At 41.5% G+C, this 13,017-nt stretch overlaps 1 protein-coding gene across 4 annotated transcripts in view; it reads right to left on the reverse strand.

The window, feature by feature from the left end:
- Positions 1–13,017, reverse strand: part of rnf13 (ring finger protein 13) — a 67,286-nt gene that overhangs the window by 40,450 nt on the left and 13,819 nt on the right. For all 4 annotated transcript variants that reach the window (XM_061778298.1, XM_061778297.1, XM_061778299.1 and 1 more), the window contains exon 4: positions 10,145–10,267. In XM_061778298.1, coding sequence (XP_061634282.1) covers positions 10,145–10,267 — 123 coding nt within the window. The remainder of the gene's footprint in view (positions 1–10,144; positions 10,268–13,017) is intronic.

Here is a 13,017-nt window from a genome sequence, read left to right on the forward strand (position 1 = left end):
CCATTCACATGTCATGTTTCTCAGTTAAGTGAGAGTGAGCTAATTCACAATAGAAAAAGAAAAAAAAGAACCATGAACAAAGCCATGAATAGAGAAGGGTACCAAATATCCACCGAATGCAACTTCTATCAACCATCCTAAAACCACCAACACAGCACAACACACACGACATAATGTCAGTCATAGTACCAAGATTGACCTGTGAGAGGTAGCGTGTTGTCACAGGGCATTAGGACTACTAGAAAATACAAAGAAAAAAAGAATAATAGTAGAAAAATAGAAGAAGCTAGGCTAACTGTTGGCTTATCACACAGTCTTCTCCTTGTCATTTTTATTGTCTTGAATGATTTGTGAGACACAATATACAAACATAAATAAATGTTGGTCCAATGCCAGCAAAGCTGTGTATCAAAACTTTTGGCCTCTGCTGCACATGTTGCATAACGAGAACATTATGTCTCAATGTCTATAGACATGAAAATTCATGCAGTGGGACAGGCATTCACTTTGTAAAGAATGTGACAATGAAGGTAGAAAGGGAGCTATGGAAAGGGGGGTTGGGGGGTTGGGTGTCCAGTTTCCTGTTCAACCCCTCTCCTACATAGAGGTCCATGTGCCGCTGCACGAACCCCAAATAAATAAAATAAAATTTAAAAAAATCCCAGTATACAGGAAGTGCAACCCTTGTTTCTGAGAGATGTATTTTCTAAAAAGGAATCAGGAGGAATGTCGACTCGCAGACACGCACATGCACACACGCACATGCACATGCACACACGCACACAAACTCTAAATGGTGTGACACCCCATCACTTGATCCACTTCTTCCCGGCCCTTCTCTTGACAATCGACCTCTTCTTCTGTCTCAACACACACATTCACATGCAGTAACACACCACCCACACCTTCACAAATGAGCACGTATAGCCACGCGCACACGCACGCAAGAAAGTGCTCACACTTAACAGAAGGTTAAGTGGGCACAAGTCTCTCATATTGTAACAGTTCCAACAAAGTGGTGACTCATTGGATGTTAACAAATAAGGGGGAGGCTATATGGAAACAACATGTGGGTGGCATGTTGAATGCTGACACATGCATACTAACATTCACACTAGGAGTGGGACAAAATAAAGATATTGTGATACTATACAGTACATAGCGCTATTATCTCTTTACAGTACAGGCTCGCCAACATCAGGTATAGCAACTATTGCTTACCGATGTGAAAGTACCCTGCCCGATACTAGCCTGTTTGAAACTTGTACGACTGTATACGTTTCTGTCCGCCCTGAGCGTGCGGAGTGGAGTTTGGCAGATAGCAAACAGTTCTTCAAAAAGCGTCAATGTGTGCTTGGTTCAAGCTGCTTATTAACGCTACAGTTAAAGTTTACTGTAAAACTAAACACACAGAGAATTACACACACTGTATATTTAACCAAACACATGCTTTGTCTCACAAACACATAGCTTCGTCCACACTTTATGCTAACACATAATACAAAACACCACAGACGAGCTAACAAAAACAAACCGGAATTCCAATGAAGTTGGGACGTTGTGTTAAACATAAATAAAAACAGAATACATCCATCCATCCATCCATTTTCTGAGCCACTTCTCCTCACTAGGGTTGCGGGCGTGCTGGAGCCTATCCCAGCTGTCATCGGGCAGGAGGCGGGGTACACCCTGAACTGGTTGCCAACCAATCGCAGGGCACATACAAAGAAACAACCATTCGCACTCACATTCACACCTACGGGCAATTTAGAGTCTCCAATTAATGCATGTTTTTGGGATGTGGGAGGAAACCGGAGTGGCCGGAGAAAACCCACGCAGGCACAGGGAGAACATGCAAACTCCACACAGGCGGGACTGGGGATTGAATCCGGGTCCTCAGAACTGTGAGGTTGACGCTCTAACCAGTCGGCCACCGTGCCGCCAAAAGAGAATACAATGATTTACAAATCATGTTCAACCTATATTTAATTGAATACACTACAAAGACAAGATATTTAATGTTCAAACTGATAAACCTTATTGTTTTTAGCAAATAATCATTAACTTTGAATTTTATGGCTGCAACACGTTCCAAAAAAGCTGGGAAAGGCTCATGTTTACCCATGTATTACATCACCTTTTCTTATAACAACATTACATAAAGGTTTGGGAACTGAGGACGCCAATTGTTGAAGGTTTGTAGGTGGATTTCTTTCCCATTCTTGCTTGATGTACAGCTTCACCTGTTCAACAGTCCGGGGTCTCCGTTGTCGTATTTTACGCTTCATAATGCACCGCACATTTTCAATGGCAAACAGGTCTGGACTGCAGGCAGGCCAGTCTTGTACCCGCACTCTTTTACAACAAAGCCACGCTGTTGTAACACGTGCAGAATGTGGTTTGGCATTGCCTTGCTGAAATAAGCAGGGGCGTCCATGAAAAAGACATTGCTTGGATGGCAGCATATGTTACTCCAAAACGTGTATTTACCTTTCAGCATTAATGGTGCCTTCACAGATGTGTAAGTTACCCATGCCATTGGCACTAACACAGCCCCATAGCATCACAGATGCTGGCTTTTGAACTTGCGTCCGGATGGTTCCTTTCCTCTTTGGCCCGGAGGACACGACGGCCACAATTTCCAAAAGCAATTTGAAATGTGGAGTCGCCGGACCACAGAACACTTTTCCACTTTGCATCAATCCATCTTAGATGAGTTTGGGCCCAGAGATGCCGGCGGCGTTTCTGGGTGTTGTTGATAAATGGCTTTTGCTTTGCATAGTAGAGTTTCAAGTTGCACTTAGGGATGTAGCGCCAAACTGTATTTACTGACATTGGTTTCTTAAGTGTTCCTGAGCCCATGTGGTGATATCCTTTACACATTGATGTCGCTTTTTGATGCAGTGCCGCCGAGGGATTGAAGGTCACGGGCATTCAATGTTGGTTTTCGGCCTTGCCGCTTACATGCAGAGATTTCTCCAGATTCTCTGAACCTTTTGATGATATTATGGACCGTAGATGATAAAATCCCTAAATTCCTTGCAATTGTACGCTGAGGAACATTGTCCTTAAACTGTTCGACTATTTTCACACGCACTTGTTCACAAAGAGGTGAACCTCGCCCCATCTTTGCTTGTGAATGACTGAGCAATTCAGGGAAGCTCCTTTTATACCCAATCATGGCACCTACCTGTTCCCGATTAGCGTGTTCACCTGTGGGATGTTCCAAACAGGTGTTTGATGAGCATTCCTCAACTTTCTCAGTCTTTTTTGCCACTTATTCCAGCTTTTTTGGAACATGTTGCAGCCATAAAATTCTAAGTTAATGATTATTTGCTAAAAACAATAAAGTTTATCAGTTTGAACATTAAATATCTTGTCTTTGTAGTGTATTCAATTAAATATAGGTTGAACATGATTTGCAAATCATTGTATTCTGTTTTTATTTATGTTTAAGACAATGTCGCAACTTCATTGGAATTGGGGTTGTAGATTTAATGTCATATAAACTTTTAAATAACACGTTTTTGAGAGAGAGAAAAAACGGCACAGCAACATCCACAGAAAGACAATATAACGATAATCAAATGCATTCTGTATATATTCTTTCTAATCCATGAAAGATTAGTTGCATTAGTGAAACTCAATGCTACTCTCTTCTTCGAGTCTTTTCATCAAATCCACGTGTTGTCTAGATGTGTACACCACACTGCCCCCTCATAGTGATGGGCATGGCAGTTCTTTTACGTGTACTGAATCATGCAAATCAGTTCATTAAAAAGATTCGATCAAAAGATTCGTTCACCGAATTGTTCAGTTTTTTTTCACAAAATCATTCAAGCGCTTCCTCATTCAGTTAATGATCCATCCCTGAGGTTCACGGTCACTCAACACTTTCACCGAAGGACTATGCGTTGTTGTTGTCATGTATTGTAAACTCGGAAAAGCGGGGAGATTTAAAAAAAACATTTAAAAAACAGCTAAATTACGGCACCTACCGATCTCTCTCTCAGCAAGCTCTCGAACACCTGGCTTCGGTTGTGAGTCGTGAACATGCGTGCAGCGAGCTCAGCTACCCAACATCCTTCCGCATACCCTGACGTCCAGCTAGGCTCTCCGCAGCCGCCGTGACTTTTCTACATTCTACCGCGGTGGAACGTCGCTGTCACCAGCCCCCGGCATCCCGGCTTTCTGCTCACTCACCTTACTGTTATTGTCATCTGATTAGTGGAAAGCGTCTTTGAGTGTCTTGAGAAGCACTATAGAAGTTTAACGTGTTGTTATTATTAATATGAAATAAAAAGCTTGAATAATCGACACTGAGAATGATATGTATGTGTACGTATATACATTTATTATTAATTTACATTTTAAATATGTGCGCTTGTTTTCATGTGCTTGACTGACTCAACATTAGCAGTTATCTTGAAGAAACGGCTTCTAGTGAAAGCTATCATCTCGCGAGCACGTCTGGACTTCCGGTTTAAATCACTCATGAGTACGTTCACTGCGTAGTACGTCATTCCTTGCTCAAACGAATCACTCATTCGCCAGAGTGAGTGACAACGCTGACAAATCGCAAATCACATGGCAGTACATTTAATGAAGTCCAGCCCCCGCCTGCACGCTGGCTACTCATTGGTCATTCGTCAAAGATTCAGAAGTGAGTGACAGAACGCTTCAGCAGTTCAGTTTCCGCTCCCAGCCGACTTGCTTGCCTGACGGCGGCGGGTGGCAGCCAAGATAAAAGAACGAATCATTTCATAAACAGATTCGGTTCAGTTCGTTCACTAACAAGATTCGGTCTTCTGAACGAAACGTTCGCAAACGAAACAACACTACCCACTTGGAGGCCAAGGTGCATGGTGACACTACTCGCACTCTCCACACCCAACCTTGCCAATGGTGAACTGAGACAGGATCCAGCGATGCAAATATTGCCCCTTTAGCCACGGTGGCGCATCAAAATTGCCCACATCAAAAGCCCTGCGTGATAAAAGTTAAAGTGAGTCCACTCATTCTGACATGTGTGAACAGTGGTAGTGGTTTAGTTTTTCTCCCGCGTTGTAAAATGTTTCAATCCACCATCCAGCCGCTGCTGGCTAAGTAGACAAGCTCACAGGCTTTTCCAGCTTTGGGGGAAGACCTGATCAGATCGGTGAAAACTGGAAAGTCTACATGTTAGTTCATTATAATCTAAACTGGACATTGGTGTGAATGTGAATGGCTGTTTGTCTATGTGTTGGCGACTAATCCAGGGTGTAACCTGCCTCTCACCCAATTTCAGCTGAGATAGGCTCCAGCTCACCTTAGACTTTATTTTTATCTGTAACAGGAACACATTTTTGTAGCCGTGTTTAGTAGTGTTGTGTTTCATGCAGGAATAGACTATAGAAACAAAAACACTAATCTCAGCAAAGGGGTGAGGAGTTTAAATGACAATGATCAAGGAACGTGTCTGTGTGTGTCTCTGTGCAAATCAGATATGTGAAGAGGAATCTCGTTATACTTCAGCCTATGTGTCTGTGTTTTAGGTCAAACCTGGTCATGGAAAGATTTTAGGAATGTGAGGACATTTGGGCTAAACTCTGACTTTAAAATGTGGAGTGAGTGAGTGTGTGTGTGTGTGTGTGTGTATGAGGGGTGGGGGGCAGTGGTGGCCCTGCCTTGAGTAAATGGTTTGGAACACTGGAACAATAAATGTCCTCACAGGCAAAAGACAACAAAAAAAAATGTCAAATCTGTGTGTGTGTATATATATTGAAGTAAGACCTTATAAGGCTATATGGCTGGTTGAGTCACAAAAGACGAAATGAGTGAAACAAGCTTCATTGTTACAAAGTAGCTTCTATCAAAGTGTAAAAAAAAAAAAACAGTAGGGGTGATGTGCATGAATGAATGAATGGATATGAATTAGGGTGGGTGAAGCTCATCCAAGGGAAAAGGTGCAATTCAAGAGCAAACAACTCAGACGCGACAGGGATGAGGAGAGGCTGCCAAGATGCAGCATGCTTTGCTCGTCCCTCCACAATTACTCACACCTCTTCCCGTTCTTCACCCTTTCTCCCATTCCCCTCTTAAATCACATCTCCGGCCTCTCTGTCCCTTCATCCTTTTTACCAGAGCAATATTAAGACAAAACAAGGAAACAAAGGGGACATATTATAGAAAATTAAATATTTGGGTCTCTGGAGTGTCTGCTCATTCATCAATGTAAAATTATACAACCAAGTAAGTCTTATAGTATGTTCCCATTACTGAAAGTGTTTCTGTGATATGCATATCTGTCCCACTGTTACATAACACCTTGCGATTGGCTGGGAACCAGTTCAGGGTGTACCCCGCCTCTCGCCCAGAGTCAGCTGGGATAGGCTCCAGCATGCCCGCGACCCTTGTGAGGATAAGCGGTGTGGAAAATGGATGGATGGATGTTACGTAACAGTGGCACTAATTTACCTAATAACCATCCCCACAGTAATTTTCGACACCCAGGAAATGGTCAGCTCGGCAGGGTGAAGATTCAGAACCACTTTCAAGTGACGGCCGTAGTCTAGCCTGCAGACTACACAGTCTGAAACACAATCTTGCAGAAGCAACTACATCCCTAATGAGTGCTACGACCCTACTAGTATCATGTCAAAGACAAAATGGTAAGCAAAGATGCCTATAGTTTCGTTAGATGCACATATTAACATTAGCTAACAGCGGTAGCTTCTGATAATCAGCATATATTTAATTGCTCGGTACAGTTGTCAACGCTGCAGTGGGGGAGGGGGGTTTATTTGTGTGTTGTGTATGAAGTCCTTCCTCCACGAGTAAAAATGCTCAGGTGTGCTTTTAATCTTGATCCTTGGTGTACTTTGATGAAAGCATGTTGCAAATGTTATTAAAAAACCTGTGAACTCTTAAATTGTGAAAAACTGCATGTCTCGCTTGAAATACAAAGTAAAGTCAAACTGAGCATTAAGTAAGGCCTCTGAATTCCATCTGAAATGCCATCCAAATCTTTCTTTCCTTTTTGGCATCTCTCTAATCAGGTTTCCACAACCAATCATCATTTTCCATGTCTTCCTATACTTTGCATCTGATTTTACTCCGTCAACTCCATCCTTCTCCCAATACATGCACTGTCCCACCTCAGCATGTGTCCAAACTATCTCAATCTGGCCTCTATTGCTTTGTCTCCAGATCTTCCAGTCTATGCTGTGCCTCCAATGAGCTCATTACTACTGTCTCTATTCAATACAAAATGGCTTGTCTCACCACCGTCCTAAAAACCTTTCCTTTTACTTTAGCTGGTGCTCTTCTTTCACAGATCCCTCCTGACATCTTCCTCCACCCACTCCCTCGCTTATTCACTTATCTTCCAACCTCCCTGCTACTCGTAACAGTTGATCCAAAGTCCTTGAACTCCCGCACCTTCTCCTCCTTTACTCGTAACTTCTCATTCCACTGGCCTCCCATTAACTCAAAAACATAACTCTGAAATGCCATCCAAATATCTGTCAGCAATCAGTTACCCGTTTAAGAAAACATACAGTGGAACCTCGAAATTTGAGACTTATGCTTTTTGTTTTGATGCCACTAAAGAAGGGTATCGGTGATGGCAAAGACTGAAAAATATAACCATAAAACCTGAGATTTGGCACAATGTGGAAAAAGCGGGACACACGTCTCAGTCCTGGCTGCTCAGGACAACCCATTTTTTTAATATAACCAGGCCCTCGTTGCCAGCACGCGGCCCCACAGTTAAGGAAGGTCTTTGATGCAAATTACCCATGCAGCCGATTGTTTGGCCCACACATCTCTTTCCAGGCTGCCTAGTACAATATGGCTAAGTCAACAAAAGGTTGACTATAATAATAACCGAAGAATTAAATTCACACGCTCATCTCAATGCTCGTCATTTTGCTTCTTGTTGTCTTGCTACTGGTAATGGTTAACTACGATTTACACTTGTATGAGAGGTACTGTTAAGAGTTTTCTTCGCTATGCCAGAGCTGACATCAGCTAGAAATTCACTTACAGAACAATTTGTCCAAATATGTCTGCATTACCATATTTTCACATTTTTGTCAAGAACATTACCACGGGACCGTTATTGCAGTATATTATATAATAGGATCAAAATAATTCTGCATACTGTTCAATTGCACAACATAATCATTACTCTATAATTGTAATCGTTAATAAATTATGGCTTAAATATTTGTTATTTTTGTTTTGATTGCATCAACCTTGTAATGGTGGATGCATTTGCAGCCTGAATCAAAGTAGATGACATTTCAACACGCCATCATAAAAAATAACTGTCTCTGTGGATTAATACGCCTTTTCCAATTCTGTTTTCAACCTTGGTAAAATAAAAAATAAAAAGTCTATTAAATCAGATTAATCAGCTCTCAAAAGCCAATTAAAATTTAGCAATGTATTTTGCAAACAAACAAATAACATTGTTGATAGATTTAAGTGGATACTTTATGCATGTCACATTTGGTCCAGTCATTGTGGTTGACTTTGTGTGTGTGTGTGTAAGTGTTACGATTTTAATTGAGGTCATCCTTGCTCACTTCTCCTTCAACAGGTCAGCATCTGTCTCCTCGCCTCAGGTGAACGACAACTACGCTCACACATATGCACACAACTAATGTACGTTCACCACCGTTTTGCATCAATTGCATATGCAAGACAGTACGAGGAAAGAAACAAAATGCAGAGACACATATAGAGTATGTGGGGTTGAGAGAAAAGCCCACTTCCTGTTTTTGAGCTGCTGTTTCAGACAAGCTAAACCTCAAACATTGAGAGCTGACAAGCAGGACAAGATGGCTGTTGAAATATTTTTTTTTAATTTTTTTTTTTAAAACACTTATGAGTTTGCTTTTCAGTCACACCACAAACTGGTCAAAGCGTTGATATTGGTGTGCAAGTGTTTTAATGATTATTCTGGAGATGGTGACGTACTATTGTGTAATGAAAATAAAAACACTGTCGTTAATTAAAGCTAGCGGCAGATATATTGTGCAGCGGTATCTTGTCTTACAAGTTTAATTTATTCCGTGATCAAGCTCCAAACTCAAATTAGTCATATATCAAATCAATTTTCTCCATTGATATGCCATTATTCGGTTCCAGACAAAAAAATATATAATAATTCTATTATAGAGGACACGCGTTATTGGCAGGGCTGGAAAGCGAAAATCCACGGAAATTTGACACCCATTATAATTGGATTGAGAGAAAAAAACTATTTTTTTTTGTATGTATTTTTTTAAACTCCTCAAAATCTTGAATAAGCGGGGATAAACAGTCAATAAGGGTTTTGGGGGTTCAAAAAACAGGCTCACACTGTACACAGTAGTAGTCACCCATAGCTACTCAAAATTTGTACTGTACTTACTAATGGTGGAATGCACTTTTGTCAACAACTATTTTATCGCCGTAATAGTAACGCAAAGTGATCCCATATAGCAGACCTACGGGGGTATGGAAAGTATTCAGCCCCCTTAAATTATATTACACCCATTTGCTAAAATGATTAATTAATTTTTTCCTCATTAATGTACACACAGAACCGCATATTGACAGAAAAAAACAGAATTGTTGAAATTTTTGCAGATTTATTAATAAAGAAAAACTGAAATATCACACAGCCATAAGTATTCAGACCATTTGCTGTGACACTCATATTTAACTCAGGTGCTGTCCATTTCTTCTGATCATCCTTGAGATGGTTCTACACATTCATTGGAGTCCAGCTGTGTTTGATTATACTGATTGGACTTGATTAGGAAAGCCACACACCTGTCTATATAAGACCTTACAGCTCATAGTGCATGTCAGAGCAATTGAGAATCATGAGGTCAAAGGAACTGCCTGAAGAGCTCAGAGGCAGAATTGTGGCAAGGCACAGATCTGGTGAAGGTGACAAAAAACATTCTGTTGCACTTAATACAAAGCGAAAAAAATAAATAAAAACATAAGAAAATGAATTTTAAAAAATAAATAAATAAATAAAAAAATAAATGAAAAATCAACTCAGGGTCTTAACTCAAATTACTCTGAACATGGAGCACCCGTAAGTCAAGGTACCACTGTTTTCAAAGAGCCACATACTGTCCAAGCGGCAAAAAAAAGGGTGTACCTTAACATCAAAGTTGCAGTCAAAGCGTTTGATAAGGACAATGAAGGCACCCGTCAGGTTGTCCCTTGGGGGGGGCTCAATGGGCTCGCATGCATTCGCTGGTCGTGCCCCGATCAGGAAACCCTGCGGGGATGACAACATTAGTATCTTTGAGATCATCACATAAAAAACAAAGGCCTTATAATGCGGCGCGCCTTGTGTGTGCACAGCGTTCCAAAATCTGTAAATGTTGTGTGACTTTGATGAGCACGCCGCTTGACTGACTGGGATCATTTCCTGCCGACAGGCTGCTTATATAGAGGAAAGGCGGACCGTGACTGGGGACAGCATGCGGACGTTAAAGGGGGAAGGGTGCACGTGAAAAAAGCAGATACAACACTGGGTCAAACAGAAGTAGCTGTCAGAGGGGCCTTTTCTGGACACTCCCACAACAAAATCAAGGTTGTTGTTTTTTTTGTTTTGTTTTTTAATGAAATTAACACTTTTATACTGACTCCATGTTAGAGAGTCCTGCCGAAAATATGGGACCTTTAAAATCTCTTTTTTGACCCATTTTACCCAAAGAAAACAAGCTGCCTAATATTTACGTACACCTTTATATAGGATGTTGATCTCCTTGGGCCACACTCATTACACAAATACACACCACCTGCTATGCTTAAATCCATTAAGCATTTAGGTTTATCCAGCTGGGAGTTAGGAAATATGTCTAGAAGTCGTGATAGTCAAAATACCTCTAATGTAATCTAATAATCCTGCACACAGTGTACACACATATATACTGTACATACATACACTATGGTTATATGTATATACATATTCATGAATACATATATTCATAATACACTATTTGTATCTCAGAAGCAGGGGATGTGTCATGTGTATATTAAGTGTACACTGTATAAGTGTCAGATGCTGTTTCAACAGGAAGTGTGGGGCAGTCAAGCACCCTCAAGATAACGGCTCAAAAAACCACCATGTATATCAGCACTTCCTCTTACTCTCTCTCTCTCTCACACACACACTTTTTCTTTAAAACCTACAAAAATAAATAATTTTCACAGAAAGTGAGCATCGGAGTCAATGTGTAAAGTGCACATCAAGCACAGGATGTAAATAATTACCAGCACCCTGGCCACCCTCACCCCCGTTGCCTCCTCCACTGGCGCTCCATGACGTCACTGTGCTACTGCCTTATTGCCCTACTGACTGTGGAAACTGGAGCAAACGCGCCCTCTGTAGGCCAAATAAGGCTATACAGTTGGTAGAAAAGGCAGCGCGCCACCGGGCCGTCTGTTGGCCAAATATGGATATACGTGATGTAGCAAGGAAATGACGACAAAGCAGATGAGCCCGGGTGCATTATGGGGGGAAAAAGCGAGACGGTGGAGGGGGGAGTAGTAATAAAACGCATCCCTGTGCTTCTATTAATAAGTAAATAGTCACTTACACAAAGTATTTGATATTTCCATGGATAAATCTGAAAAGGGCAAAGAACTCATTGAAAACCACACGCGGTAAATCTAAAGCAACAACAAAAGCATACCCAATAAAATCAGGTCTAAATAGCTACATTAGAGGTCTGTTTTTTGGACATACTTGGCAAATAAAGATTATTCTGATTCTGATTCTGTTGATCAAGAAATAAACAAAATTAATGCCAAAGGCGCCAGATGGAGTTGTGTAGAGGTTCACCTCATTTAAATCAATGCGGACGGAGGGGTGAGCCAGACAGAGAATACTTTTGAGACATAAAGACCTAAAAAACACAGTCACTGAGCAATAAAAGGTTACCAGTAATGCAGGTAGTTATTATTATTATTTTTTACAGACAGTGTCTTAAAGGTCAGTACCCAAAAAGCCGACAGTCAGCCATTTAGTGCCTGGCTTCCGACAAGTTGTGTCTCTTTTTTGGAAACGGAATGGGTGGATGCAGGGAAAGCCTGCATGCGGCAGATCTTCTAATGACCTGTAAATTGTTGAATATTAAGTACAGCAGCTTAATTGGAGCTCGAAAAGTTGCAAAAACAGCACTGATAGGACAAGTACCTTGACGCTCACTTCTCCCACCATTGTTGCATTGAAAGCAATGTCACTGACGTGTTTTTGATACTTGCCATTCGACACTGACGGTGACGACGTCGTGTCAGGGGTAACTGTAAAATGTGCAGTTCCTCTTAATGTGTGTGTGTAATGTCGTCGTGTCAGGGGTGGCTGCTGCTCGCTGTGTAAAAACCACACACGTCCAGCAATATTGCTACTCTACAGAGTTGTGTGTAAAACGTGGAGTTCCTCTTAATGAGGGACTTTTCTGCTGCGGCTCTGATGTAAGGTCCCTGTATAAAAGATGCTGAGAGCATGATACAAAGGCCTCGTGGATGCATTGGTTACTCATGTTAAGGTCCTTACACACTGTACTTTGTTTATGTGGTGGCCACCGCGGGGTGGGGTGCAGGACGGAACACGGACAGTGGTGGCCTAGCGCAAGCTTGACCATATTTGCCACTGGTTTGCTAAGCGACCAGACCGAACATGAAGCAGCCTGGTGCCTTTTCCCACCGACTTGGACGTAAAAGTAGGCCGCAGCTGAGCAATATGTATTTGTCATTGTTACCATGGAAAAGCCCTGGCAGCAGCTAAAAAAAGGATCCATCCGATTCTAATGGCACAGCAGAATCTGGGGAGTTTAGGCTTGTCGATGAGTTATAGCCCCATGATGGCGCTTTGCTGCGTACCTCAGACTAAGCAGATCAGTGTCATGGTAAGAATGACATTCCCAGACCCTTTCCAAAAAATTGGAATATCATGGAAAAGTTTATTTATTTCCATAATTCCATTCTAAAAGTTAAACTCTCATAGATTACAGATTCAAG

The sequence above is a fragment of the Phyllopteryx taeniolatus genome, chromosome 7 (genome assembly GCF_024500385.1).
Source record: "Phyllopteryx taeniolatus isolate TA_2022b chromosome 7, UOR_Ptae_1.2, whole genome shotgun sequence".
Classification (NCBI taxonomy): domain Eukaryota; kingdom Metazoa; phylum Chordata; class Actinopteri; order Syngnathiformes; family Syngnathidae; genus Phyllopteryx; species Phyllopteryx taeniolatus.